Source organism: Jaculus jaculus, chromosome 1, assembly GCF_020740685.1.
Source record: "Jaculus jaculus isolate mJacJac1 chromosome 1, mJacJac1.mat.Y.cur, whole genome shotgun sequence".
NCBI lineage: Eukaryota > Metazoa > Chordata > Mammalia > Rodentia > Dipodidae > Jaculus > Jaculus jaculus.
This window is the reverse complement of record NC_059102.1, coordinates 132,359,417-132,386,398: the sequence shown is the minus strand read 5'-3', so window position 1 is coordinate 132,386,398 and position 26,982 is coordinate 132,359,417. Positions and strand designations below refer to the sequence as shown.

Sequence of the window (26,982 nt, the reverse complement as noted above, 5' to 3'; positions counted from 1 at the left end):
GGAAGAATGGGCTGGAGAGATGGCTTAGCGGTTAAGCGCTTGCCTGTGAAGCCTAAGGACCCTGGTTCGAGGCTCGGTTCCCCAGGTCCCACGTTAGCCAGATGCACAAGGGGGCGCACGCGTCTGGAGTTCGTTTGCAGAGGCTGGAAGCCCTGGCGCGCCCATTCTCTCTTTCTCCCTCTATCTGTCTTTCTTTCTGTGTCTGTGGCTCTCAAATAAATAAATAAATAAATAAAAATTAAAAAAAAAAAAAAAGAAAAGAAATAGGAAGAAGCCTGGTGTGGTGGCGCACGCCGTTAATCCCAGCACTTGGGAGGCAGAAGTAGGAGGATTGCTGCGAGTTTGGGGCCACTCTGTGACTACATAGAGCCTACATAGTGAATTTCAGGTCAGCCTGGGCTAGAGTGAGACCCTACCTCGAACAACCAAAGCAAACAAGAAAGACATAGGAAGAGCTGGGCATGCCTTCAATCCCAGCACTTGGGAGGCAGAGGTAGCAGCATCACCATGAGTTTGAGGCCAGCCTGAGACTCCAAGGTGGGTCTGAGTACCTGCATTCACATTCAGCCCTGAAATGTGTTAAAACTCCATAGACTAAGGTTCTGAGCCCACCTCTTTTTTCACATAGGGTGAACAGGGGCCTGAAGGATGGGCAAGGCAAAGTAGCTCTGACCCTGGACCATGGCTACCCAGAGGTCCTCCTCTCTGGGCACAGCCTTGGGAGACCTAGGAGTGCTGGGCTAGGGCTCTGGGGAAAACTGGCCTCCCAGTGGTGATGCTTGGGGAAAGGACTTTGTCTTAGGGTACGATGGCAGGGGCAGCAGGGGTCAGGTTCCCAGCTGCTATGTGGGCCCTGGCCTGGAAGGGACTTGCAAGAGCTCCCATGTGGAGAGGAGAGGTGCAGGCTGAGAGAGGCAGGTTTGTATGCAGAAAAGCACTCAGCCTGAGAGGGGCACAGGAGGTCAGTGAACCTCAGGTCAGAGGAAGCAGGCTCAGAAAGTTCTAGCACTACCTTCCGGCTTCCTATTGCAAAAGGCTAAGGAGAGGTGTCCAAGGGTCTGTGCAGAGGCCTTGTGATCCAGGCTATCTCTGGAGGACCTTGGTGGCACTGAGATCATGTAAGGGCCTTTGCCCAGGTCTTCTGGGCTTTCTGATAGGGCCAGCCAGAGTTCAGCCGTCTGCCTCAGCATCTTAGTCAGGAAGGACGTGTTGGTGGCACCGGGGCTCAAATGCCAGTCTGTCTCTCTTGCATTGGCTTCTCCTTAGGGAGCCTGCAGTGGCCTTGCCTGCTGCTGGGAACTGAGTGGATCCTGGGCAAGTCCCCAGTCTTGAGCCCTTGTTGGAGCTTGCCATGGATCTCAAGCCTTCTGCAGTTTCTAGTTGTGGACCAGATCTTCACCATCAGGCTTCCCGAAGGGAAGGGGCCGGTTCTGCGGTGGAGTGAGGTCCCCATCCCCAGAGGTATGTCAGGAGAGGCTGGGCAGGGTTTGCATCCTCTCATTCCTTTTGTGTCGGCGGTTTTGAACCACTCCCCCATCATGTTCTATCCATGCTAATCACTACTTCGCCAGGGCGCTTCGTCTGAGTGATGTGCAAGGCTCTAGCCTAGCCATGGGGCTGCTGATTTCCAGGATGACCTTGAACTTGTTTACCTTGGCCTCAAACTTTCAGCCTCTTCCTGTTTGAGCAGGCACAGAAACTTCTGGGCCCCAGCCCTTCCTCCTCTCCCTGGTAGAATTTCCAGGCAAACTTCTGTTTCCAAGGTGGGGGGCAGGGCCTCATTGTTCTCTCTCTCTCTCTCACCTGGAGTGGAGGGGTGGAGGAGGCCGCAGCAGCACCTACAAGGCCTTAGGATGCCAGCTGTGAATTGGGTGGGGATCCCTCTGTGAGGACCATGGCTGGACTGCTTCTGCTCTTCCAACTTCTGTGGCTCCCACTTACGTTCTGCACTGAGGCTCTGTAGGTCAGGGTCCTGAAAGAGTACTCAAGCCAACTAGGAAGTTGGGGCTCTGAATCACAGACGTGTTCAAAGGCAAACAACCAAGTAAAGACATCGATTTCTCCATTCATTTACTCACTGAGGGCCCGGCTCTGAGCTGGCTTCCGCTTGGAGTTGGGAATGCACCCTGGCCTGACCAGCCCCAGGCTGCTATGGGAGCATAAGCCCTCCAGCCAGCCATCCACACAAGTCACCTGGAGGAAAGCCCAGGTCCAGAGAGGCAAAGTCACTTGCCCCTGGTCCCACAGCTGCCTTTCTTTAAAAAGAAAAGAGAATGTAGGCATAGAGCCCAGGTTCCTTCCTTCACTGCATTCACGGGCACTTACTAAGCACCGTGTGCACTGGGGACCTGGCTGTGAATAGGACTAACCAGGCCACTGCCTTCATTAAAGTTTGCAAGGGTATGAGTAAGGAGTTTCCTGATACACAGATAAGATGGTTTCGGGAGGCATGGACAACTGAGAAAATCAGACAAGGCAATGAGATTCCATGTGAAGACTGGGGCAAATGTACTGTAGATGAGGTGGCCAGGGAAGGCATCTGAATGTGTGACCTTGATGCCAGGCCTGAGCAACAGGAAGCTGATGAGCAGCTGAAGATGAAGGGTTCTTGGGAATGGAGTTGAAGGAGCAGCAAAGGCAAAGGGCCTGGGGTGGGATTGAGTTTGGCTGGTCAGTGACTGAAAAGGAAGAGCCAGGCCTGGTGGCACATGGGTTGTTGCTCGGTGGTAAAACCTTGACAGAGCATATGTATGGTACTAGCTTCAGTTGCCTGTACACACTCAAAGAAGAAGAGTCCTTAGACCTAACACCCGCCCCCCCCCAAGATAAGGATTCGGGGATTCTGGGAGTGGGGCCCTGGAACTTGTTCCTGAATGTTCTTCCCCAAAGTAGTTCATGAAATCCAGCCCAGCCCCACACCTGCAGGCCTGCCTTGGAGCCTTTTGTAGTTACAGAGTGAGGACCAGAGAAGGGCTGTACCTTTTTTTTTTTTTTTTTTCGAGGTAAGGTCTCACTGTAGCTCAGGCTGACCTGGAATTCACTATGTAGTTTCAGGGTGGCCTTGAACTCACAGCGATCCTCCTACCTCTGCCTCTTGAGTGCTGGGATTAAAGGCATGTGCCACCTTTTTAAAAATTTTATTTGCAAGGAGACAAGGTGGGGGGGGCAGACACACAAAGAGAGTATGAACATACCAGGGCCTCTAGCTGCTTCAAACAAACTCCAGATACATGGAGTCACAGTGCCTCTGGCTTTAGATGGGTAATGAGGAATTAAACTCAGGTCATTAGGTTTTATAGGCAAGTACCTTAACCACTGAGCCACCTTTCCAGCCCAGGCTTTGATTTTTTTTTTAATTTTTATTTATTTATTTATTTGAGAGTGACAGACACAGACAGAAAGACAGATAGAGGGAGAGAGAGAATGGGCGTGCCAGGGCTTCCAGCCTCTGCAAACGAACTCCAGACGCGTGCGCCCCCTTGTGCATCTGACTAACGTGGGACCTGGGGAACCGAGCCTCGAACTGGGGTCCTTAGGCTTCACAGGCAAGCGCCTAACCGCTAAGCCATCTCTCCAGCCCTGATTTTTTTTTTTTTTTTAAAGTGGCCCAGTCACACTGTGACAGAACTAAGCCTTAAACCCAGATGTAACTCCTGGGCCTCGGAGGAGGGTTAGGGCCTGGGCCCTTCCCTCACCTAGATCCAATTTGCCACGTCTTCTCCCTGATATCTTCCACACACCCCATCCTGCCTGCAGCCTACCTGACTCTGCTCCAGCCTCCTAGTGCTGCATACTGTCCCCTTACATGCTGGGCTGGCCCCTACCTTTGTTGTCACCTCCTCTACGAATATAATAATCTCTACCCAGTCAGCTCCTATATAGTCTTGTAGCTCGGTGCCAGTAATTCCTCCACTAGGGAGTTTTCCAGGATGTCTCTCACCTCCTAATTCTCTTGGTGCTGACTCTGGGCCAGATGGGCTCCTCCATTTTATCCAGTTTCTCCCCATCTTGAGTCTGTTCTGGAGCTGGGAGCTGAGCTGACCATCTCCTCAACCTGCAAATTCAAAAGTATATCCCCCGGGCTGTGATCCACCGTTCTCTGCGTCCCATGAGCTTACAGTGTCGGTACCGCGCTCATTCTACACTAGAGGGAATGGAGGCCCAGAGAGGTGAAGGCACTGAGCTTAGAGGAGCTGACTTCTCATTCCAAAGCCCGGGTCTTTCTGGCTCCCACCTACCTGGGCTGCTTTCTGTCTTCTTCCACGGACTCCAGAGGCATGGAGTGAGTGAGGCCCCTCTTTCTGGAGCCCAGGTCAGTGCCAGCCACACCATGGTTCACAGATGACCAGGCAGGCCTGCCCATGAAAGGAGGAGATGCTCTGACCTCACACTGAGACCATATGCCATTCCCTCTGGCCTCCCAGCCTGTGTGGAACAGTCTGTTCCCATCGCTGGATAGGGTGGAAGAGGTGGGAGACCTGGAGCCTGGGCCTCTAGCCTGGCCAGGGGAGAAGGGAGGGGCGGAGGGACGGGCTGGGCCTACCTGGAGCTTGGCAGTGTTTTCTGGGTCAGGACAGGGAGAGGAAGTCAGGGAGAGAGTAGCTCCAGGCTCGGCCATCTGGGCTGATAGGTAGCTCAGGCTGCAAGGGTGGGAGGAGCAAGGAGGGCCAGGCTGAGGCTCTGGAGAGTGGATTCCAGCCTCCCTTGGGCCACAGGACTGGAGCCTGAATTTAGGTTGTAGGTGGAGTGGGAGCCACTGGCACCTGCGGTGGCAGCTTGAACAGCTGAGAGGTCTCCTAGTGGAGTCATAACCAAGCCCTCACCCCATGTATGTATGTGGGTGGGTCACTGCTCCCTTGGCCTCTGTGTGTGCATATGTGTGCGTGTGTGTGTGTGTTTGGATGCATGTGCATGTGTGTGCATGTGGGGGCCAGAGGTTGATGTGAGATGTCTTCCTCAATCTCTTTCCCACCTCTTTTCAGACAGAGTCTCTTGTTGAACCTGGGACTCTGATTCAGCTAGGCTAGCTAGCCAGCAAGTCTTTGCCTCCCAGTGCTGGGATTACAGGCACAGGCCACCATGCCCAGCATTTTATGTGGGTGCTAGGATTTAAGTTCAAGTTGTATTTGCGTGGCAAGCACTTTGCCCACTGAGCCATCTCCTTAGGATTCCCAGCCTTCTCAGTGCTTGAGGGCAGTGCGGCCCTTACGACCACTCAGTGCTGGGTGGGAGGGTAGTACGACCCTCGGGTATTGGAGAGTAGATATGGGAATCCCTGTGCCATTGATTAGGCATGCCATTCCTTTGGGGTCTCAGTGTCTAGGTCCTGTCACCTCCTTTCCAGGTCCCTTCTGCTGAATTCTAGTCTTAGAAAAGGCTGTTGACACGAATAAGGAAGATGTACCCCTCCTCTGGGATCCTGGAGGACAGGCAGGGGCAGAAGGGATGTTAAGTTGTGGCTTGGGATCTGGGGGAAACATCTAGATTCCAGTAGAGCTTCAGGGAGGTGGGTTGGGAAAAGCTGTGTCATCTTCTAACTGGAGAAACCTGAGGCCCAGAGATAGCAAGTAGAGGTCCCCACACCCTGCTGCTTCTCTCTTGTGACCTCTCAGATCCCACCCCCAGCCAGTGTTCCGTGACTTGTTTTGAAAAGCACTCACATTTCCTGAGGCTCTGTCTGTCTGTCTGTCTGTTCAAACATCCATGCCTGACTGGTCTTCAGTGGCGCTTGTGCTGAGAATGGATGGGACTCTAAGCCCAGGGTCATCTCAGCCCTGACTTGGTTGTTTTCTGCAAAAGATGTCATTACATTTGCTGGCGGCTTTGGGAGGAAGGGAGGCAGTGGATGCATGGCTGGCTGAGGGTGTTTGTCTAGGCAGGGCTCATGGGCTTGTGTGTACATCCCGCCTCATGGAGCGAGCCAGGCTCCACTGCCTCCTCTGCCTCCTCCCCTGTCAAGATCCAGCTCCTGGTCCGGCCTCATTCCTGGATGAACAGTGGATAGAGGAAGGCTTCGCTGCATGCCAGACAGGCTGCCTCCTGGGGCAGATGCCATGACCTTAACTATGAGTGCCCAGAGCGCCCCTTCTATACCCCTGCCCAGGGCTCTGAAGACTCAGAGCGGATGTGTGCAGGGCTGTCTGTCTGGAGACTTCCCTTGCTCCTTGCTCCCTGCTCCCCACCTCAGTCCAGACAGGAAACCTGACAGGCCTGAGCCCTCCAGACACCCGTTGTATAATGGGGGAAATGAACACTGTGAAGACACCCACCCCCAGTCTCCTCTTGTTCCTTGATAAAGCTAGCTCTAAAGGAAAGTTCTAGACTGTTACCCCTCACCCATCTGCACATTAATTACAGCTCAACCTTAAGACTTTTGCTTTCTCCAGTCTCTTGGGTTCACATCCAAGTCTAGGTGTTAGGTTCAGGGTTTCCAACACTAGGACCTTAGGACACTTCCTCTCTCCTGTCCCCAGTAGTTTTTGTAAACACAGAACCACCAGCTTGCTAGGGTCATGGCAAATGAAACACGACAATGTGCATGGGATGCGGAGAACAGAACAGGATCTGCACGCCACCCATGCTAATACAGGTCAACTGTGATGAGCACTGAATCCCAGCTCCATCCTCCGTCTCTTGGGCTTCTGAGGTCAAGCTGTGACCTTGTTCCGTTGGCAGGTCTCAGTTTTCTGAGCTCCCCACCTTTGTGTGGGCATGGCTCCCCTGTTTGAATCCAGTGTTTGGAGACACCTGGCTGTTGGTAGTGGTGTTTCCTCCCACACAAAATGATCCCTTGCTATGACAGCCTTGCCCTTCTTCCCTGGGCTGGGTGAAGCACTGCCTGACTTACCTTCATATTCTAGGAAGACTGTTTTGTAGGCATTATCAGGCTTTTTGAAGGTCATTTTGGCCACATGTTTTCTTTTCATTTTTTTCCTCCTCCTCCCTCACCCATCTTCAAATCTTACACCCTGGTGACTCAGGACTCCTGACCTGGTTGCACAGTGTGCCTGGTCTTTCAGCTTAGCTCCAAGGCTACGGTCTCTTTTCCCAGTGGGATGCAATTATATTTGCTTGTTAGTCTTCTGCCCAGAGGGGAATTCTGTGGGTCCATTCCCAGAGCCTGGTGGCAGCCATCCTATCTATGGGGGCAACCACAGGGGGCAAGATTCTTCAGAGGCTTGCTGGGGGTTTGTGTGTGGGGGGGAGGAATTAGAGGGGCTTCTTTGTGATAAGCTTGACCTTCTAGGAGGGGTGCACTGCTTGGTGCATTTGAGGGAGGGTGAAGGTAATAGTAGGAGTTGTGTCAGACCTGAATTCAAGAGCCCTATCCCTGCCCTGCACTTATTGAGGGAGCCCATGTCTATGCCCCATCCATACCCACTGACTCAAAAACACTTTGGCAGATGCCTGGGAGATGATGTCTGTTTAATGATCTGGGAGAGTTGGAGCCTAAAAGCCGTAATCCTCCCCCCTCCTTACCAAAGCAGCGCTCATGGGAGAGCTGCACCAGGCCTGCTCTACTGGGAGCCTGTCTGGAGGTGAGAGGGGTGGGAACTGCAAGACCAGACTTTTAGCCCTGTAGGTACTGAGGCTCAGTAGTCAGGACTGTGGAGGCAGTCATGACTAGCTTCATGGAGTGGAATCTTCTGCCAGTCTCCAGAAGCAGTGGTTGCAAGTGATGGGGGAGCATCTTCAGATGCTCCGGCCTGGCCTGGAGACTCCTCCTCCTCCCTTTAGAGGGGAAGAGGCCACGGGGGTTCCTGTTCCCGGGGAGGAGGTGGGGGTGGCCAGTTGTACACAGGATTGATTCCAGATGCTGCTGGGCTGCTGAGGCTTCGGGAGCGGCCTTTGCATCCAGGCCAAGAGGAGTCGCAGGGAGCTGGGGCCCCTTTTCCTTTCTCTTAGCCCCTTTCCTACTGAGCAGCCACCTCAAGTCTAACCAGCACCCACTGAGGGTCTGTAGAGGTGCTGGGCTTGGGCAGTTGGCAGTGTCTGCTCTGGTCCCAAGTCCAGGAATACAGAGGCTTCTTCCAGTGTGCCAGCTAGCTCTCTTCCCTAGTTAGGCAGTTAGGTGGGGGGGCTCATAGCTTTTCCTTGTGGACAGGGAAACTGAGGCACAGAGGACTTGAGGGGCCAAGGCAGAGGTCAGGCCAGACCTTTAGAGTGCGAATCCATACAGATGAGGTCATGAGTTCTGGGCTGCTCCTCCCCTGCCACCACACACATACCTAAGGCTACTTGTTGGGGGCCAGGCCCAAAAATCCCTCTCCACTGATTAGTTAGCCATGGGTGTCTGAGCCTCCCATGGGAAAATGGACCTTGACTGAGAGCAGGTCCCAGGAATGCTTTGGTAAGCCAATTAGCTGGTTCCAGGCCTTGGGAGCAGGACTTCCTGGGGGTATCCCCCAGCTCCTAACACTGGTTGGCTTGGAGATTATTTCACCCATGGAAGTATCAAGATATAGCTGGGTGACTCTGAGCCCACCTGCCTGCCAGGTGTTCTGCTGGTCTGGGGGCTTAGCCTATACCTGGGCCTGAAACCAAGCTACCGTCTGAGTGCAAACCCAGGAGGACTCTGGGGCTCTGTCTGCTGTTGGCTTGAGTTGGCGCCAAGCTAAGGATGTCCTTGTTCAGCACCACATAGTCACTGTTTCCCATCTTCCTGTGGGGCTTGCCAGTGTTCTGGGAAGTGGGACCAGCGGTGTGGAAGGCTGTGGACTCCCAGCTGGTTAGGAGAAGAGTTCTTACTGCCCCTCCCCCGCAGGTCTCAGGAAGGCGCCTGGCTTCCAGCTGCGATCCAGGCTACCCCCACCAACCTGGGGCCCTCCCTTTCGGCTGAGCAGCCTGGGAGGGGGCTTCCCCTGTGAGGAGCAAAACCTGGCCTGGATTACTGCCCAGTCCGCCCACCCCCCCAAGGCCCAATTTTTCCAGCTGCTCAGTTCTTCTGACACCCAGAACGCCTTTAGGCATCAGCCATGTCTAACCCACTTCATTACCCCTAAGTATGCAGGTGACAGCCCAGGCTAAGGCCACAGTGCCCTTCAGGGTCTCAGTACGCCTTCTGTACTTGAGGAGTTGGAGGTCTGGCAGGCAGTGGGCTTAATAATTTAAAAGATTAATGCTGCTATGAAGGCAAGAGAGAAGAGGGAAAGGGAGATCACCAAGGACCAGGAGGGGTGGGACAGGGATCTTTAGGGGAGAGCCCTAAGAGGATGGGGTAAGGAGGCAGGCAGAAAAAGGGCAGCCCTCGCTAGGGGTGAGCAAAAAGAAATGAGGAATGCGTAGAACAGCAGGAGTGGGGCTGCAGGTGGTCTGGTCAGGGCCCTGGGTTTCTGGAGCTTCAGATACCAAAGAAGGATGGCTGGCTTATAACCCCGTTGCCCTGGGGAGCCATGGAAGATTCTTGAACTGGGGAGTGGCTTGAAGAAAAGTGCTATAGTTTTAGCATATCTCTTCTCCAAGCCTCAGTTTATGGTCTCCATGGTAGGGTAGCGATTGTTCTGCTCTCAGAGCTGCCCCAGGAAGAACTTAGGCCTCTGTGGTGTTTTATTTGGGGGAGGGTCCAGACCGAAAGAGGCACAGTGTTCAGGCTTGGCAAAGCCCCCTGATACACAGGTGTGCATTATGTCTATATGGGACTTACATGTACAGTTGTTGGCATGCTTGCTTTGCTTACAGGAAACCCTGGATCCAATTCCCAAGGCCTGCTGGAGGCACTCCTGTAATCCCAACTCTCTGAAGTTTTTAGAAACTGGAGGATCATAAGTTCAAATTCATCCTTAGCTGCATTGGTGAGGCCACGGCCAGCCTGGGATACAGGAGACTCTACCTCAAATATTATCATTAACAATAATGATAACAATTAGTATTAGATGGGAACGCGTTTAAAATGTACAGGATAGACAAGTATCTTAGGTGACAGGGAAGACTTTCAAGATGCCTGGGCAATCATATGTGTTCCCGCCGGGGGTAACTGGGGTCTTGCTTTAGGCCTGTGACCTGGGGTAAAAATTGCAAGCCCGGGGCGTCCACCTACCTACCTCTCTCTGAGCCGAACTGAAGGTGACTATTCCCGTCCCACCGAGGAGGAAGCGCGTGCTCCTTGTCTCTGCACCTGTCCGCGGCGAGCACCCCCACCCCGGGCCGGACGTGGAAGCCTGAGGCATGGAATTCGGGGGCCGGACCATCCTGGGGTCCCGCCTGGGGTCGGGGGCACTCCCGGCCGCCTCGCCCCCGTGACTCCAGGCCGGGATTTCGGCCGCACTGACTTTCCCGGCCGGTGCCAGCCGGGCCTCCAGGTCCGGGCCCCCGCCGAGGGGCCGGCTGCTCGGGGCGGGGCGGGGCGGCGGAGGCGGAGTTGGAGCGACTTTGTGGGGCAGCCCGGGCCTCGGCCGCGGCCGCGGCGCAGGAGTGGAGTGCGGGAGAGCGCGGGGCGCCCGCCGGGCGGTCCGGAACGGCCGATGGGGCCCGTGTGAGCGCCCAGGCCCGGCCCGGTGCCCGGCGGGCGGCAGCATGTCCGCGGGCGGCAACGCCAGGAAGAGCACCGGGAGGCCATCCTACTACTACCGGCTGCTGCGGCGACCCCGGTTGCAGCGACAGAGGAGCCGCTCCCGCAGCCGGACCCGGCCCGCCAGGGGTAGGCGCCACCCCGACCCCAGACCTCTAGGTCCTCCCCACCGCAGCTTGACCATCGGATGCCCTAGGCTGCCAGGGGACCCTTCGTGTGACCTCCCTCCTGGGGAAGCTTGGGTCCTGCTGTTTCCCATATAACCAGGAACAAGGAAAGTGGGGCTGGCTGGAATCCAACCTCCCTAACTTAACTGTGCCTCAGTTTATTCAGCGGCCATAAAGACATTAGTAGTAGTAGTCTAGGTGGCTCTTGTCTTGCCTTCACCGTCTTGGCTTCTGGCTTAGCTCGTTTCCTGTCCAGGATGGCGTCTTCACCTTTCGGGAGGGAGGGACAGGTGGGAAGACTTCCAGGAGGGAGCCAGGCTGGGAGTGATCTGGAGCCCCTCTTGAGCGGTCCTCGCAGGATGCGGCGGAGGGGGAGGTGTGTGTGCACCTTTTGCTTCAGTGACGAGGTCCTCAGCTGGAAATGTCTCATGTGACTCCCGGTGGCTACCTTGGGCTAGGCTAGTTAGGGCCAGGACTTCCTCCTCTGGCTGGTAGGATGGAGGCCTTGGAAGGGGCTCTGAAGAGGCTGGAGTCCTGTTGTGTTTCCGGCACACGGAAGGTGCCTGTGGGCGAAGTTTACACACCACTAGGTTATCTGGGTCGTGGGAAGCTGGCCATGGGCCCAGCCTGATCATCCCATACACAACCTGCTAAGCCCCGGAGGGGTCACATTACCCCACCTGGTGCTCCTGTATGAGCTGCCCCTGAACTTGAGTGTTCTTGAGTCAGGACGAGTTCCAGCGAAATAGGAGGGTTGTATGAATTAGTTTGCCACCATCCTCCCCCCAGTGGGTTAGATGTGTCCCACAGTCAGGGCCAACCAGGGATGTACAGGGAAGTAGTGAGTTCCTCCACACAGGGGTTCAAGTAGAGGCTGTGTGTGCATAGGAATGTCCTGGGAGTTAATCCAAGGGTTTCCCAAAGTGTGTGATTAGCCCTTACCTTTGCTGAAATGGCCTCTGGCTAGTCCCAGCCTTCCACGGTGGTCTGGATGCAGGCTTTGTGATTTGGGGCGCATCACTCCCCCTTTCTCAGATGTGGTTTTCTTGGTTGGAAAATGACAGTGGGTCTAAGTAGAGGCTTCACTGAGGCAGGTTCCTGCTGAGAGAACGGGTGTGGGACAGATGCCCAGTGGTGTTCTGGACCTCCAGGGCCTCTTTTGCATCTACCCTGCCCTGCCCCTCGCTCATGCCTTGCATGACCTTCCCCTCTTTCCATCTCATGCCAGTTTTGTGCTCACTGTAGAGGCACAGGGGAGACCGGAGCTCTCCCTCCCGCTCAGCCAACGGGGCCAGGGAAAGTCAGTATGTCCTGCTGTCATCTGAGCTTGAGCTCCCAGTTGCTACCATGTGCAGACCCAGCTTTGTGTCCCTGCCTTGAAGGAGCTCTTAGCCTGCTGGGGGTGGGGAGGAGAGCAGCCAGACACAGTTGTAGCTGGAGAAATCCTGGAAGGCTTCATGGAAGAGGTGAAGTTTGGACCTTACCGCCTAAACTGGATTGGATTTCCTTTGTCAGGAGTGACTGAGTCTCTGCTGTAGGTTCAAGTCCTACCTCTGCAGAAAAATAACAGTCCTTCAGCCCATTACCTCTCTAAACCTCAGTGGCTTCTTAAAATAATGATGACTGCAATAACAGGGTCATGCCTGGAAGGCTGGAGCTAGGGCCACAGTTAGATGTGAACTGTTGTCCTTTCCCTGGCCGGAAGGAACAGTCTAGACAGAGAAGGAAAAGGAAAACGTCTTTGGTGTTGTGGAGACAGCTCATCCTGCGGTGGGGAGAGCTGGGAGCAGCAGTTTGCACCCGATAAGGGACCTTTAGTGATGGCCAGTGGTGGGCAAGTTCAGAGTTACAGGGCAGGGTGAGGGTTGCTGGCAGTCGGGCCCTGTCCATCTTCCATTGCCCTTGACCTGGCCCTCGCTCTTTGGAGGGCAGGACTACCCAGAGGCTGCCTCCTGTTGAGAAGCCACCCTAACTTGAGCCTGTCCCTTTTGATCTTGTCAGTTCCAGGTGGTTGTGGTCCCCAGGGAAGGGAGGGTGGCAGCCCCTCAGTTTGGATCTGCCCTTGTCCCTCCCCATTTCTGTCCTGCTTAGCAGGACTGCTCAGGAATAGGAAAGCACATAGAGGTGTTGCTGGGTGGCAGGGACCTGAAGATGACTTGGAGTCTCCTTGAAAGCTGTGGAGGGGACTCACTGCCCACTTGACAGCAGGTGTTGTCTGTGTCAGCTCTGAAAGGGATGGACAGTGTCTGCAGCCTCCCTCGTTCGTCCTGTGCGGGGCACTAAGCAAGACTCTTACCTTCTGGGCGCCTCAGTTTCCTCATCTGAAGAATGGGCAGGGTGGGGCCTGCAGTTGGGTGGAAGTAGTAACCTTTGGCTATTGGAGTCATCTGGAGGCTTTCCTAGCATGCATCGTGCCCCCTGGGCCACTTGAAGGCTGAGCCTAGCCTGTGGATTTGGGGAAGGTCCGGTTCCCTGAGGGCTATCACTGGCTCCTTACTGACTCCAGGGCCAAAACCAGTTTTGTCTGTCTGCTCCAGGGCTGTTAAGCACCTTCATTCCACTGAGTACCTGTTAGTACTAGGCTTCAGCCTGGGCTCAGGGCGCATGGCCCCAAGTTGTACCTTGCCTTGTCTTGGGTAACCAGCTTGTTGGGGTACCCTGTGATACAAGGCCCTTTGTGGGGGGTAGGATAGTGATTGAGGGGTGATAGGGCTCTACTTCAAGCTCTGCTGTGAGCCAACTGGCTGTGTGACTCCGGATACACCCTTGGGCCTCAGCCTCCTTCCAATTGTCAAGGGGAGCGGATTTTGCTCCGTGGCCCCAAGAGCCAGGAGAGCTGTTGGGAGGCCGACAGCTATGCTGTGCACACGTAGGGCTGGGCGCTGGGGATGTGCTTGTTGTTGGCGCCTCCCTGCCCACACACCCTTGTTTCCTCACCTTGTGTCACCTGCTCTGTGCTCCCAACCCCGCCTCTGCTCTCAGAAGTGGCTGAAGTCTGTCTGAGGGGCCTTAGGAGGTGGTTCTCAGAAACCTCCCAGGATACTCTTCAGGATGGGGAGGTACCCATTAAGTCTAAGGCCAGCCTCCAAAGTTGTTAAGCTCCCTGGGCTTGGAACACGGCAGTAGTTTAGTCTAAATTTTTGGTCTAGATGGGCACACATTAGGGTTATGGCTTGTTTAAGGCCACCTTCATCCAGCTGGGTATGGAACCCAGGACTGCTGGCCCTCAAGACCAGCTCCTGACTGAGAGCAGTGGTTAGGAAAGAGCCCATTTGCTACCATAGGCTGTATTGAGGACTACAGCCATCCTAGGGGACCATGGCTAACAACAGCTGCTGAGAGGCCTCTGGGATAACAATTTAGACTCCATGAACCCGAGAACAGCCTTGAGACTGGGGGATAGATGTATCTTGTGGTCTCTCCTGGTCTTCAGATGTCTCTTCCCAGGGGCTGATGCCACGGCTCAGCCACCCTTGGAGGAGACCTAAATCCATGTGCACCTCTCTTCCTCTGTTCTTGCTGAGACCCTCACCGTCCCTGCTTCAGGATTTTGTCCTAGCTTCTCCTTACCCTAACTCATCTCTGGGACTGGGGAACTTCCTCTCTGTTGCTCTGTCACCTGTTTGCTGAGTGCGTCTGGTCGACAGTGAGTTTAGCTGCCCGCCACTCTGCTGTGAAATGAGTACTGGTATTGTTCTTATCTTACAGGTGAGGTTTTTACAGCCCAGCAAACCAGAGCCTTGCCCAAGGCCCTACAGTTCAGGTGGTAGAGCCCAGCTCCACCCAGCTCCAGATCCTGAGCTCTGCCTTGCTAGCTCATGGTCAGCCCTTGGCTTTGATAGGCCTCCTCCGCTCCTATCAGATTGCAGTTATCGACTCTGTTGGGATTCATGGCCAGCCTCTCCCACAGACTTGGTGGTAACTTGGGAGGAAGCAGTGGTGTGGTCCCACTGGCATTGGTACTGAGTCATTTCTTCTGGTTAGCTCCTTTACCTGCTCAGGTGGGCACCCCACTTAGACCCATTCCCATTACCCACCCCTGCTCCCTCTCCCTTGCTGTTGTTCATATTCTGCCAACCCTATTGTTTCCGTGGGCAGGTCACAGATCTCAAAGTACCAACCCAGTTTTTTCCTCTTGGGTTTTAAAGTGTGGAGGGTTAAGTGTCCTCTGGGATGAGGTTTCCTAGAGCAGGCTGAGAGCCTGAGACCCTCCCCTCTCCAGACAGAGAGCTCTGTTAAGTTCTTGAGGGATGCCAGAGGCACCACTTAATCTGCTGGACTGTCAACCGAGTGACTTTCGCTTTCCTGGCTGTCCCCATCACCTTCAGTAATTAGGTCGTAACCTCTTTCACCCAGCTGGGCCTTTCCCTGTTTCTCTCACATGTCTGACTCCTCATCCTCCATGGAGGTAGGGACCGTTGTCACCACTTCAGTCCCCAGGTCTGGAAGCTGAGCTGGGGATGGTGAAGGTAAGGTTGGCATCTGGGCCATGGGACTCAGAAGCGGGTCATGGTAGCTCTCTGATTACTGGGAGCTGGATCACTGCCCATGTAGTTCTGCACCTACTGAGGCCCAGTGATGCTGGCAGCCTGCGCTGCTCTCAGCTTGCTACAGGTAGGGTGGAGGGTTTGGCCCTTGTCATCTCCTGTGCAGCTTCCGGCTCAGCTGGGGAAGTGGACACCCAGAGAGCTAAGGCCACCTGCCTGAGGTTCACTAAAGATGCTAATGAGAGTTGCAGTTTGGAACTTGGTTCTAGACCCCTTCGTACCCTATTTCTGCCATTGGCTCTGTTTGTTGTGCTTTCTAAGATTAGCCCAGATAGGGAAACCAAGGCAGCTGGGCTTCTTATTGGATCTTGGGGAGGAAAGTGGGATGTGACCCCGGTGTAACTTGACACCAACGTGCTCATATCCTGGACTGCATTCCTGTTTTGCTTTAGAAATGACATGAAGCCTTTTGACTGTTTTTGAAAGAAAAGCAGTGCTGTGATATTTCCCCTGCACCTTCCTCTCTGGGCCACTTGGTTAAATGTCAGGAAAGGGAGAGTATTTCCTGGTCAGGAACATTCAGAGCTTGCTGGGAGCTGAAGTTTTGTTTTCCTGATCAAGAGGTATTTGGGGAGTCAGCCCCCACCCCTCTGCCATTCCCTGGAAGGGTTAGCCCGACAGTGGAGGGGGTGCAGGCTGGGGACGGGCTTGAAAAGGAGCAGAGAGGTGCCTGCGTGTTGGGTACCCGATCTAGGAGTGGCAGGTGGTTATTTTTAGCCATTTCCATCCAGTACAGGCATTTCAGCGTTTGTTCAATATTTAATTATCCATCCGAAATTGGCCTTGAGTTTGAAAGCAGCTCAGTGCTGTGATTTCCTCAGAATGCATTAAAAAAACAGCCAGGGGAATCTCAATAGCCCTCCAAATAATACTAACAATGGGTGGTCTCCAAGTAGACTTGGTCTTTGGAATAGGCAGACTTGGCTCTTTGGTCTAGGCGGACCCCCTGCATGCTCTTTTGGGGATGCCTGTGACACCCTTAAACCCACCAGCTCTGTCTGTGCAGACCAGACCCACGGGGTAGGGTTTTAAAAAGTTTGGATGGGCTTCCCCCCCTTCTTCCTGGCCCTATGTTCACTTTGACAGCTGCGGGATACTGAGCAGAGACTTGGGAATTTTGCTTTTGAAGGTCTAGTTAGCCTTACTTCCCTCTTTTCTTCTGACAGACAAGAGAGCTGTCCACACCTGGAACATGTGATTTCTTTTTCTGTGGCCCTATAGGTGACAGCTTGACAAGGCTGGGAAAAAATGGAAAGGTAGAGTGTAGGCCTGTGCAGGGCTGTGAGCCTCCGCCCTCCGGGAAGCTACTCTCCTCCCGCAGCTGAGGGGGCAGCAGAGGGGAGGAGGAGGGAGCAGGCCCTGGCAGCAGCAGTCAGGTGAGGTTCATAGGGAGTTGTGGGTTTAGAGATGAGTAGTCAAGAAATTTGCAGTCTAGAAAAGTCTTAGGCAAAAGTGATTTTCTGCTAATCAGTGCCTCTATTTTAGGGCTCAGGAGCATAGCCAGGGAGGAGAGGTTCTGGCTCGGCCATAAGGGCTGTGTGTCCTCAGGCAAGTCATTGAACATCTCTGGATCTCTGGGTACCAAAGCAGGCTTAGCATAGTTATGACAAAGCACAGGATTTGCTATGAGCTGAGGGGAGGGGTTGTCGTTTTTTTTTTTGTTTTTTTTTTTTTGAGGTAGGGTCTCACTCTAGCCCAGGCTGACCTGGAATTCACTATGTAGTCTCAGGCTGGCCTTGAAATCATGGTGCTCCTCTTACTTCTGCCTCCCAAGTGCTGGGATTAAAGTTGTGTACCACCACGCCTGGCTAGAGGTTGTCATTTTTATCTGTTCATCTAAAGCTCGAGGGGTTAATCTCATGTCTATTAGGGCTGACACAGAAGTGCAGTGTGATGCCTGTGGAGACTGGAACTCTCTGGGTGGATCTTTGGTGTCCCCTGCCTGCAGAGACTACTGAAGGTATACTGGCATTCATTCAGGGCAGCTGAGCTTTAGTGAGCCATCTACTGTGGGCAGGGGCTGCTTTGGCACTTGTAGTCAGCCCTGGTGGATGAGCTAAGGGAAGGTTGTGTAATGAGGTCAGCAGATGGTATGGTCAGGAAAGCTGGCAGGGCCTTGAATGGTGAGCCAAGAGGTGTGCCCCCCCCATCCCATCCCAGCAGGGCAGAGTCAAAGGAAGGATGTAGCAGGTGTCCTTCTGAGTCCTTTACCTGTCATGGTGGTCAGTCCTCAGTTTCACAGACTATGGCCAGTTCCGCTTTGTAAATGAGAAAACTGAGGCTTAGACCAGCCAAGTGAAAGAGTTCGGGGTGGGGAGCCTGCTCTGTATTTACCAGAGCTGTGGTCCAGGAAAATGACCTCACAACCACAGCTAGACTGAAGGGTGGGATTCTGGGTATCAGTGACCATAGGCGTCTCCAGTGGCCATCTGGCTGTGAGAGGCTTGGGGTCTGAGCTGGCACAGGGGGCAGAAGGATGGGGGCAGTTTGGGGAGTGGGGTTCTGAGGAGATGCTGTAGAGGAGCCAGAGGTGATGAAGGTTTGGTGGCTGGTTGTTCACTCGTGCCTGGGGGGTCCTCAAGGGTGTGGTGTTGAAGGACACAGAGGGCAGGATGGGAGAAGTTCTCCCAGAAGGATGGGAGAACACCCCTTGGAGGACAAATGCTGGGCTCCTGGCCTGCTGCACAGCAGTGTCTGTTGTGAGTTTTCTATCATGTCTAACATCCGTTTCATTTCAGCCCCTCTTTTTTTCTTCTGGATGATGGCGTTGGGCTCTTGTTGGGTTTAGAACGCTTTTGGGAATGTGGAGACTGGAACTGTCTGGGTGGATCTTTGGTGTCCCCTGCCTGCATTTGACAAGACAAGCAGTCCGAGCTCTGTGTTGCCCAGTCCCTACGAAGCGACCCCATCCTTTTTGTTTTTGAGTTGAGCTGATTTCTGAAATTGCCGATGGTGAGGGGGTACTCAGGGGAGGCCCAGGTGTCACCTTCATGGCAAGAGGGCTGGAGTTAGTGGGAGGGTCTAGCCACGGTAGGCAGGGCAGGGAGGGGCAACCGGGGGAGTGAGGGCTGGGTGGGGAGGAGTCTGCTTGGTGCTGATGTTGCTAGGGGGTGGAGGGGAGGGAGGGGCTGCGGGCACCTCGCTGCGCTGGGCTTGGGAGTAGTTCAGAGGTGGTGGGAAGGTACTGGAGACCTCAGGGGTCCAGTAGTTGGTGTTGTGCCGAACTGGGCAAGGCGGGAGAAGCTGGATGGATGGGTTCCCACCAACCACCTGTGTAAATTGTAGGTTTGGTACATGCAGAGTACCCCGTGTCCCCTGCCGTCAGCAGCAGCCTCTCAGCTTTTCAGGGACCCTGACCTTTGGAGAATCCCTAGGGTTCCCTGCAGAGAGGCCCCTCCTACTAGCAGGGTATGCTCTGTGGCTGGCAGGGGGTGGGGTGGGGGGGTGGGGGGTGGGAGAGTGGGAGGGGAAGGGGATGGCCCTTCATGGGGACATTGTGGGAGGGCCCATGTACAATTCTGACCATTCCCAGGGGACAACCCACCAGGAAAAGGGCCATGCTTCCCTAACTCCTCTTTTCACTTTTTAATGTTTATGTTAGAGCCCCCCCCCCCTTGCCATTCCTAGAATTACAAGAATTATACAAATATTAGCAAACTAGGTGTGGTGGCCCATATCTGTAATCTCACTATTTGGGAGGCTGGTACAGGAGGACTGCTCCAAGTTTGGGCACTTAGGAGTTGTAACCCAGCCTGGATCATAGAATGAGACCCTGTCTCAAAACAACAAGACACAACAAGGCGGGGGATGTAGCTCACTTGGTAGAGAGTTTGCCTCGTGTGGGGATAGGCTCTGGGTTTAATCCCCCGGCCTGCATAAACTGGTGGGGTGGGGGTGTACACCTGTGATCCCAGCACTCAGAAGGGGAGACCAGGGGTACAGGGTCATCCTCAGCTACATAATGAATTCAAGGCCAGCCTGGGGCTACATGAGACCCTATATCGCAATAAAAATACCCTCCAATTATCATCATCAGCAGCAGCAGCAGCATCTCCTACAGAGCAGAAGAAAATCACCTTTAAATCCCAGCACATAGTGACACCTCACTTGGACTACGTAGGACCCACTTTTCTCCTTTCTTCCCTAAGTTTTTGAGAATTCTAAGCTACTTGTAAGTTACAGAAACGCTTTGGAAATAATACTGCAGATACCATATACTTATAGCTCCCACTGAACTTTGCCACACTGACTTCTCTTCTTTTTTCCTCCTTAGAAATGAAATGACTCAGACACAGGAATCATTGAATATCCCTCCAGCAAACCCTGTCCCTCACCTGTTTTTATATAGCCTGTGAGCTAAAAAACTGGGTGGTCACTTTCTTCTTCCTTTTTCTCCTTTTCCTTCTTTTTTTTTTGAGTTAGGGTCTCATTCTAGCCCAGGCTGACCTGGTATGTGCTATGTAGTCTCAGCCTGGCCTTGTACTCACAGCCATCCTTCTCCTGCACCTCCTGAGTGCTGGAATTGAAGGTGTGTGCCGCCACACCGTCAGTTTGATTTTCTTTTTGGGATCAGGGTCACCTTATGGAGTCCAGGCTGACCTGGACACTTAAGATCCTCTCTGTCTCTACCTTCCAAATACCAAGTGAGTTACATGTCCTGCTGTGTTTTGTACCAAGGCTATACTAGAACTCACTAGGTGTCCCTGGCTGCCCAAATTTGTAGCAATCCTCCTGTATTGGAAGTCCAAGAATAGGTTTTACATTTTATTTATTTATTAATATTTTTATTTATTTACAAGCAAAGAGAGAGTGAGATAGAAGGGAGAATGGGTATGCTGGGGCTATGTGCCATTTTGTTTATCTGGCTTTATGTGAATACTGGGGAGTTAAACCTGGGCCACCAGGTTTTGCAAGCAAATGCCTTTAACTGCTGAGCCATTTTTCCATCCTCTATTTTTTATTTTTTTAAAAAGATTATTATTTATTTGAGAGAGAGTAGGTGTTAGGGCCTCTTGCCACTGCAAAGGAACTCTATACACATGTGGCACTTTGCGCTTTATGTGGGTATTGGGGAATCAAACCTGGGCCAGCAGGCTTTGCAAGCAAGCAACTTTTTTTTTTCGAGGTAGGGTCTCACTCTAGCCCAGACTGACCTGGAATTCACTATGTAGTCTCAGGGCGGCTTCTAATTCGTGGCGATCCTCCTACCTCTGCCTCTGAAGTGCTGGGATTAAAGGTGTGGACCACTATGTCTGACGCAAGCAAGCAACTTTAACTGCTGAGCCATCTCCCCAGCTCAGTTTCTCTTTCCTTCTTTCTTTCTTTCTTTTTTCAAGTTAGGGTCTCACTCTAGTACAGGCTGACCTGGAATTCACTATAGAGTCTCAGGGTGGCCTTGAACTCACGGTGATCCTCCTACCCCTGCCTCCCGAGCGCTGGAATCAAAGGAGTGCGCCACCACGCCTGGCATTTTTCAGCTTTTTTTGAGGCAGGGTCTTGCTGTAGCCCAGGTTGCTCTCAGACTCACAGTGATTTTTCTACCTCTGCCTACCTAGTGCCTGACAAGTTTCTACATTTTTAGATAGTTGGAACAAAAATATTTTTTTATCCCATCTCTACATTTTTTGAGGCAGGGGTCTTATGTAGCCCAAGCTGAGATTAGCCTTGAATTCCTAGCACTCTTGCCTCCACCTTCTAAATGCTGAGTTGTAGGCATTTGCCACCATGCCTGGCTCTCCCATCTCCGCTTCCTCCTTTTTTTTTAACATCTTGCTTCATCGCCTAGGTTGGCCTCAAACCCACTATCTTTCTCATCAGCTCTCTGATTGTCAGGAGCACCAGTGTGTACCACACATTTGACTCAGGAATAGTATTTCTTTTATATTTTCAAGGTAGAGTCTCACTCAAGCCCAGACTGACTTGGAATTCACTGTGTAGTCTCAGGGTGGCTTCAAACTCACGGTGATCCTCCTACCTTTGCCTTCCACCTCTGCCTCCAGAGTGCTGGGATTAAAGGCGTGCGCCACCACACCAGGCCAGGAATAATAATTTGAACATGTGAAAATGATACGGTGCTCAGGTTGCAGCGACCATTAATTAAAGCTTTATTGAAACCCAACTGTGTTCATTCATTTACAGATTGCCCATAGCTGCTTTTCATGCTGCAAAGGCCAATCTGAATGGTTGAGACAGAGACCACATGGTCTTGTGAGCCTAAAATAGTGGCTGTCTAGTTCTTTATGAACAAGTTCCCTGTCTCCTGAGATATTGCCCCATTGCTGCCCCAGGTGGTGCATCTTGCATGGTGTGCTCTGTGGTTTAACTACACCTGCCTCAAACTGTATAATTTTGCATCCTGATTTCAAAGTGGATATAGAGGAATGCACACAGAAGAAAGGTGCAAACATGTCTCCCTAGAACTTCCTTACATCTCCCTGGATTTCAGCAACAGAGGAGGCGGTAGTTCTCTGGCAGCCTGAAACAGGCCCTGTGGCTACGAACAAAGGGGCTGCCGGAGACACCAGTAACAAAAATGAAGAGGGTGACTTTGCAGACTGCAATGATCAGAAACCCCATCAAGTCGAGGAAACAAGTGAGAAACCTTCGGGCCAATTAATCCTTGGAGAGTGGCCAGGAAGTCCAGAGTTTGCTGGAAGATGGGGAGTTCTCTCAGGATGGCGTACAGGAGCCATGTGGTAGGTGTTCACTAGCTCAAGAGGAGGGCCATACAAGAGCACTGGTGGGAGTCTACAGAACACGGACAAGTTTGTAGCAGTTATGGTGGGTTGTTAGTGAGGCCAACCAGAGGGCAAGGAATGAATGAGTCCTTACCCTGTCCTCCGCAGGTTCTATAGAGGATCCTGGGATATACGAGAAGACTGAGTCTCCTCAGCTTTTCCCTCCACCCCCTAAAAACCCGCTGCACACCTGACTCCTCCCATTCCTTCTGAGGAGCTGCTGTGCCCACCTCCCACCTGATGCTCTGGATTGAGGCTCCCCAGGGGTGGCTGCCTTGGACACAGTCCTCCATGTGGCCCTCTTGTCTCTGTCCTACCTGATGTCAGCCCTCGCCCCCCTCTAGCAGCAGTGGACAGTATCCACTGACTGAACCACATTCTGAACATAGAGACAGCCTGAATTTTGATCCCAGTTCTGTTTGAGAGAAACCTCACAGAAATAACGTAAGGAAGAACAGGTTTATTTTGCCTTATGGTTTCAGTCCATCGTAACCAGAAAAGGATGGTGAAGGGCTCAGCTTGTAGTGGAGGAAACTTGTGGCAGCTGTTCACATCCTGGCAGACTAGGAAGCAGAGAAAACAGGACTGAACTAGAAATAGGTAGAACCTTTAAAGGCCCCATCCTTAAAGACCTACTTTTGCCAGCCAGACCGTACCTCCTAAAGCACCACAGCCTCGTGGTAAGCGCCACAAGCTGGAGGCTGAGCTCTCAAAACAAGCCTGTGGGGGACATTTCGGGCCTCATGGCTCCTTCCTGTCCCCAAACCTGATCAACATGAACACAAAATATGAAATCCAGCATGACCTTTCTTATCCCCTGCTGCCAGGGCTGGGAGGGGTCAGCATGGAGCGTACAGAGGATCCCAGCCAGGGAGGACACTCTGCATCCCAAGAGATTGAGGACTCAGTCTCGTCGCTGCAAGTGGCCTCTTATTCCTCATGGCACCCCTCAGATTCCTGGTTCCCTCAGTACCCCTAGCTGTGTGGTCATGATCTGACTCAATTTTCTTTTGTCACAGTTGGAACGGACGGCACAATTACTACCCCTCTAGGTATATCCCATTTCCTCGAGGTCCATTTTTATTACATACAGTTCTAGCACTATTTGTTGAAAAGCTTCTCTTACCCACCACCAATTTCTCTTGGCATTTTCTTCAAAAGTCAGTTGGCCATATGTGTGTGTGATCTATTTCTGGACTTGCTGTCTTGATCCATTGATCTATATGTCTTATCCTTATGCTAATTCTACAGTCTTGTTTGTACTAGCTGTGTTTCCAGACTGTAGAGTATGTCTTGAAACCAGCTAGAACTGTAAGTTCTCCAACCTTTTCCTGCTTTCTTCAGATCGATTGACTTTTCTGAGTCCTTTGCTTTGCCATCTAAAGTTAAAATTCAGCTTGTCACTCTCTGAAAAACTTGGTTTTAATTGGGGTTGCATTGAATCTGTAGGTTAGTTTGAGTGAAATGCTATCTTAGTGAGTTTTTCAGTGCTCAATTATGGTATTATCTTTCCATTCATTCAGACTTCTGTTAATATCTTTTAGCAGTTTATGTTAGTTGTTAATTTTGTTCATGTTCACTTTATGAAGTATTTTGTGATGGTGTGTATTAATCCTTGTGGAGAATCCGAGTTTACCATTCATATATGCTAACAAGTTAGCCTGATAGAGTTAGTTTATTTATGAGAGAAAGAAACAGAGAGAGGGAGAGAGAGAGAGAGGGCGTGCCAGGGCATTAGCCACTGCAAAGTCCAGACACTGTGCCACCTTGTGCTTCTGGCTTACGTGGGCACTGGGAAATCCAACTTGGGCCCTTAGGCTTTGCTAGCAAGTGCCTGAATTGCTAAGCCATCTCTCCAGCTCAGATAGAGTTGTTTTTTTTTTTTTTTTTTTTTAAGTGTGTGTGTATAGGCTAGAGGACAACCTTGGGTGTTGTTCCTTATGAGTGATATCCACTTTTATTTTTTTCCCCAAGGTAGGGTCTCACTCTAGCCCAGGCTGACCTGAAATTCACTCTGTAGTCTCAGGGTGGCCTTGAATTCATGGTGATCCTCCATCCTCTGCCTCCCGAGTGCTGAGATTAAAGGCGTGCACCACCACGCTCGGCTGAAAAAATATTATTTATTTGAGAGAGAGACAGAAAGAGGCAGACAAAAAGAGAAGGAATATCACTACAAATGAACCCCAGATGTGTGTGCTGTTTTGTGCATCTGGATTTACATGGATACTGGGGAATCAAACCTGGACTGTCAGCTATCTCTCCAGCCCAGTGTCCACGTTTTTGAGACAGGATCTCATTGGTGTGGTGCTTACTAAACAGGCTAGATTGGCTGTCCACTGGGCCCCAGGGCCTGCCTGTCTGCACCTTCCCAGCCTTGGAATTATGTGTGTGCCACCGTGCTGGTTTCTTTTCCCCTATATGGGTCCAAGGGATCAAACTCAAGTCCTCATGGTTGCACAGCAAGCACTCTACCCCTGAGCTGTCTTCTTGGCCCCTGGAGGTTGCCTGGGGCTCCTGGGTCAGAGACAGAGACTCGACTTGCATTTGCATTGATTCCCTTCCACTCAAACACAGAGAGCTAATTCTAGAATCTTGTATCCTAGAACATAAAATTATGATGTATTATCAAGCAAAAACATGATTTGCAGGGGCCTAGGGAGATGGCTCAGTGGTTAAAGATGTTTGCTTGCAAAACCTGCTGGGCAGGGTTCAATTCTCCAGCCAGTCATGTAAAGCCAGACACGAAAAACATGGTACATGTGTCTGGCATTTGTTTGCCTGGGGTAAGAGGCCCTGATTACCTCCCCTTCCCCATACAAGTAAATAAATAAGAATTATAAAAAATATATTTGCTCTCCTGTTATATTTTTCCAATATAACCTCATGTCCCTTATAGGACCTGATATGCAACCTATGAGTCACTGTTCCTTAGGCTAAAAATTACCCAAGTTCAGCCTTGCTTTAGGATTACATCATTAAATTCAGAGTTTAAGCCAGGTGTGGTGGTACGTGCCTATGATCCCAGTGCCTCGGAGGTGGGAGCAGGAGGATCACGGGTTTAAGGTCATCCTCAGCTGCACAGTGAGTTAGAGACAGCCTAGGCTATATGAATCCCTGACTCAACCGCTCCATTACTCCCTTCCCCCACAAAAATACTCCCAAAATTAAGACTTTGGAGGTAATTTGAAATTGAATTTCATGTTGTCAACTAGAGAAAGATAAAGATTACAAATGATAATAAAAAATGAATAAATATACAGTTAAATTCTTTTCTGGAAAAGATAAGCCTGATATATCATATAGCCACCTAATTCTTAATGTCATGGTATAGTTTTTAAACAAAAGTACATACAGAGCATTAAATACTGAGGTAGATGGAGAGGGGGGAAGGAAATAGTTCATAAATAATGAATGAAGTAAAAACAAAACAAGGTGACTTTAGTATTGTATTTGAATATTTAGGTTTTGATAATGCTGACTTCTTTTGGGGTGCTATAATTAGAACTTCTGTGCCCTAAAGAAGTATTATTGATGTAATTAGTATCTATATTAAGGATAAAATACTCAGGGTATAGCAGAAATATGGTCTCTGTACAGATGTGGAAAATCCTCAAGCTATATTATGAAATAAACAACAAAGATTCTATATATTTTTGTAGCTTTCAAGACCTTTCACATATCACTTTAGTTCTTAAATGTTGTTCATTTACATTTTGATAATTTCATATATGGTAATACTTGTTTCTATTGCCTTTTCGTCCCCTTGCTATTGTTGAACCTCTTCTTCCTCCTACCTTCGTATCTTTTGTTTTTGTGGTCCCCCCCATGTTTAATGAGGGTTCTTGCATGAGCATGCATAAAAGGTGCTTTACTGGAGTATGGTCAACTTATCAGTGGCTCCACTACTGAAGAACTTGACTCTCCCTCTCCTAGCAAACATTAACTGCCAGTAGCTCCTCAGGGAGGGGTGAGAACTCCCGAGTCTCTCCCCCTTCCATGATGGAATGCTGATGGGCCCAATCGTATGCAGGTCTTGTGTAATTAACCACAGTTGTTAAGAGTTCATGAGTGCTGTGGCCATCATGTATCATTTTCTAACAAGTACAACCATTGTGTTTCTACAAGGAAATTGTCTTTAAAAGCAATTGTAGATTTGAAGAGAAGGACAATAGTCCTGAATGGGATAATGACCCAAGTCTCTGGCCCTCCATCTTTACATCAATGTAATTAGGATAAGTTGAACTTCGTTGGTGGTTGTACTAGTGTCTTGTGGCTGCTGTAACAAAGTATCACAATCTTAGAGCCTTACAGTAACACAAATTGATTATCCTTCAGTTCTGGGGTTCAGAAGACTGAAGTCAGTTTCACTGGGCTAAAGGCAAGGATCAGCAGGGCTGCGATCCTTCTGGAAACTAGGGGAGAATCTGTTTCCTGGCCATTTCTGTCTTCTAGAATCTGCCTACATTTGTTGACTCACTGTCCCTACCTCTCCTCCCCCTCCACAGTGCTTCCGTGATTGCATCACCTTCCCTGCCTCTTCTGACCTTTTTCTGTCCCTCATAGAGACCTTTGTGGTTCAGGCACACACCTGAACTCCCAGTACCTGGGAGGCTGAGAAAGAACGACCCTAAGTTTGAGGCTACCTTAGACTACATAGCAAGCTCCTGTCTCAAAGAAAGGGTAGGAGCTTTGTCCTTTTGATGATATGGGGTTCACCTATATTGGGTTCCTTCCCATCTGATAATCCTTAATAACATCTGCAAAGTTCCTTTCTCATATAAAGCAACACCTTCATAGATTCCAGGATTAGGATGTAGGCTTTCTCATATCGTAGGTGGGTAAGGTTTAGTAACTTCGAGTTATACCTGCCCCAGAGTGGATTGAATTGGAAAGAATGTACCCTGGGAAGCAAGAGACCTACTGTGTTGGTTTGAATCAGATGTTCCCCACAAACTCATGTGTTTTGAGTGCTTGCTTCCCAGTTGGTGACAGTTTAGGAGGTAGAGCCTTGCTGGAGGAGGTGT

At 51.4% G+C, this 26,982-nt stretch overlaps 1 protein-coding gene across 2 annotated transcripts in view; it reads left to right on the top strand.

Annotated features, from left to right (window-relative positions):
* Positions 1-26,982, top strand: part of LOC101606490 (DAB2 interacting protein) — a 191,541-nt gene that overhangs the window by 40,904 nt on the left and 123,655 nt on the right. The window contains exon 1 of one of the 2 annotated variants that reach the window (XM_045142004.1): positions 10,513-10,636. The exons of the other annotated variant lie outside the window; for it this stretch is intronic. Coding sequence (XP_044997939.1) covers positions 10,513-10,636 — 124 coding nt within the window. Of the gene's footprint in view, positions 1-10,512; positions 10,637-26,982 lie in introns of those variants that run through there. 2 annotated transcript variants of the gene reach the window in all.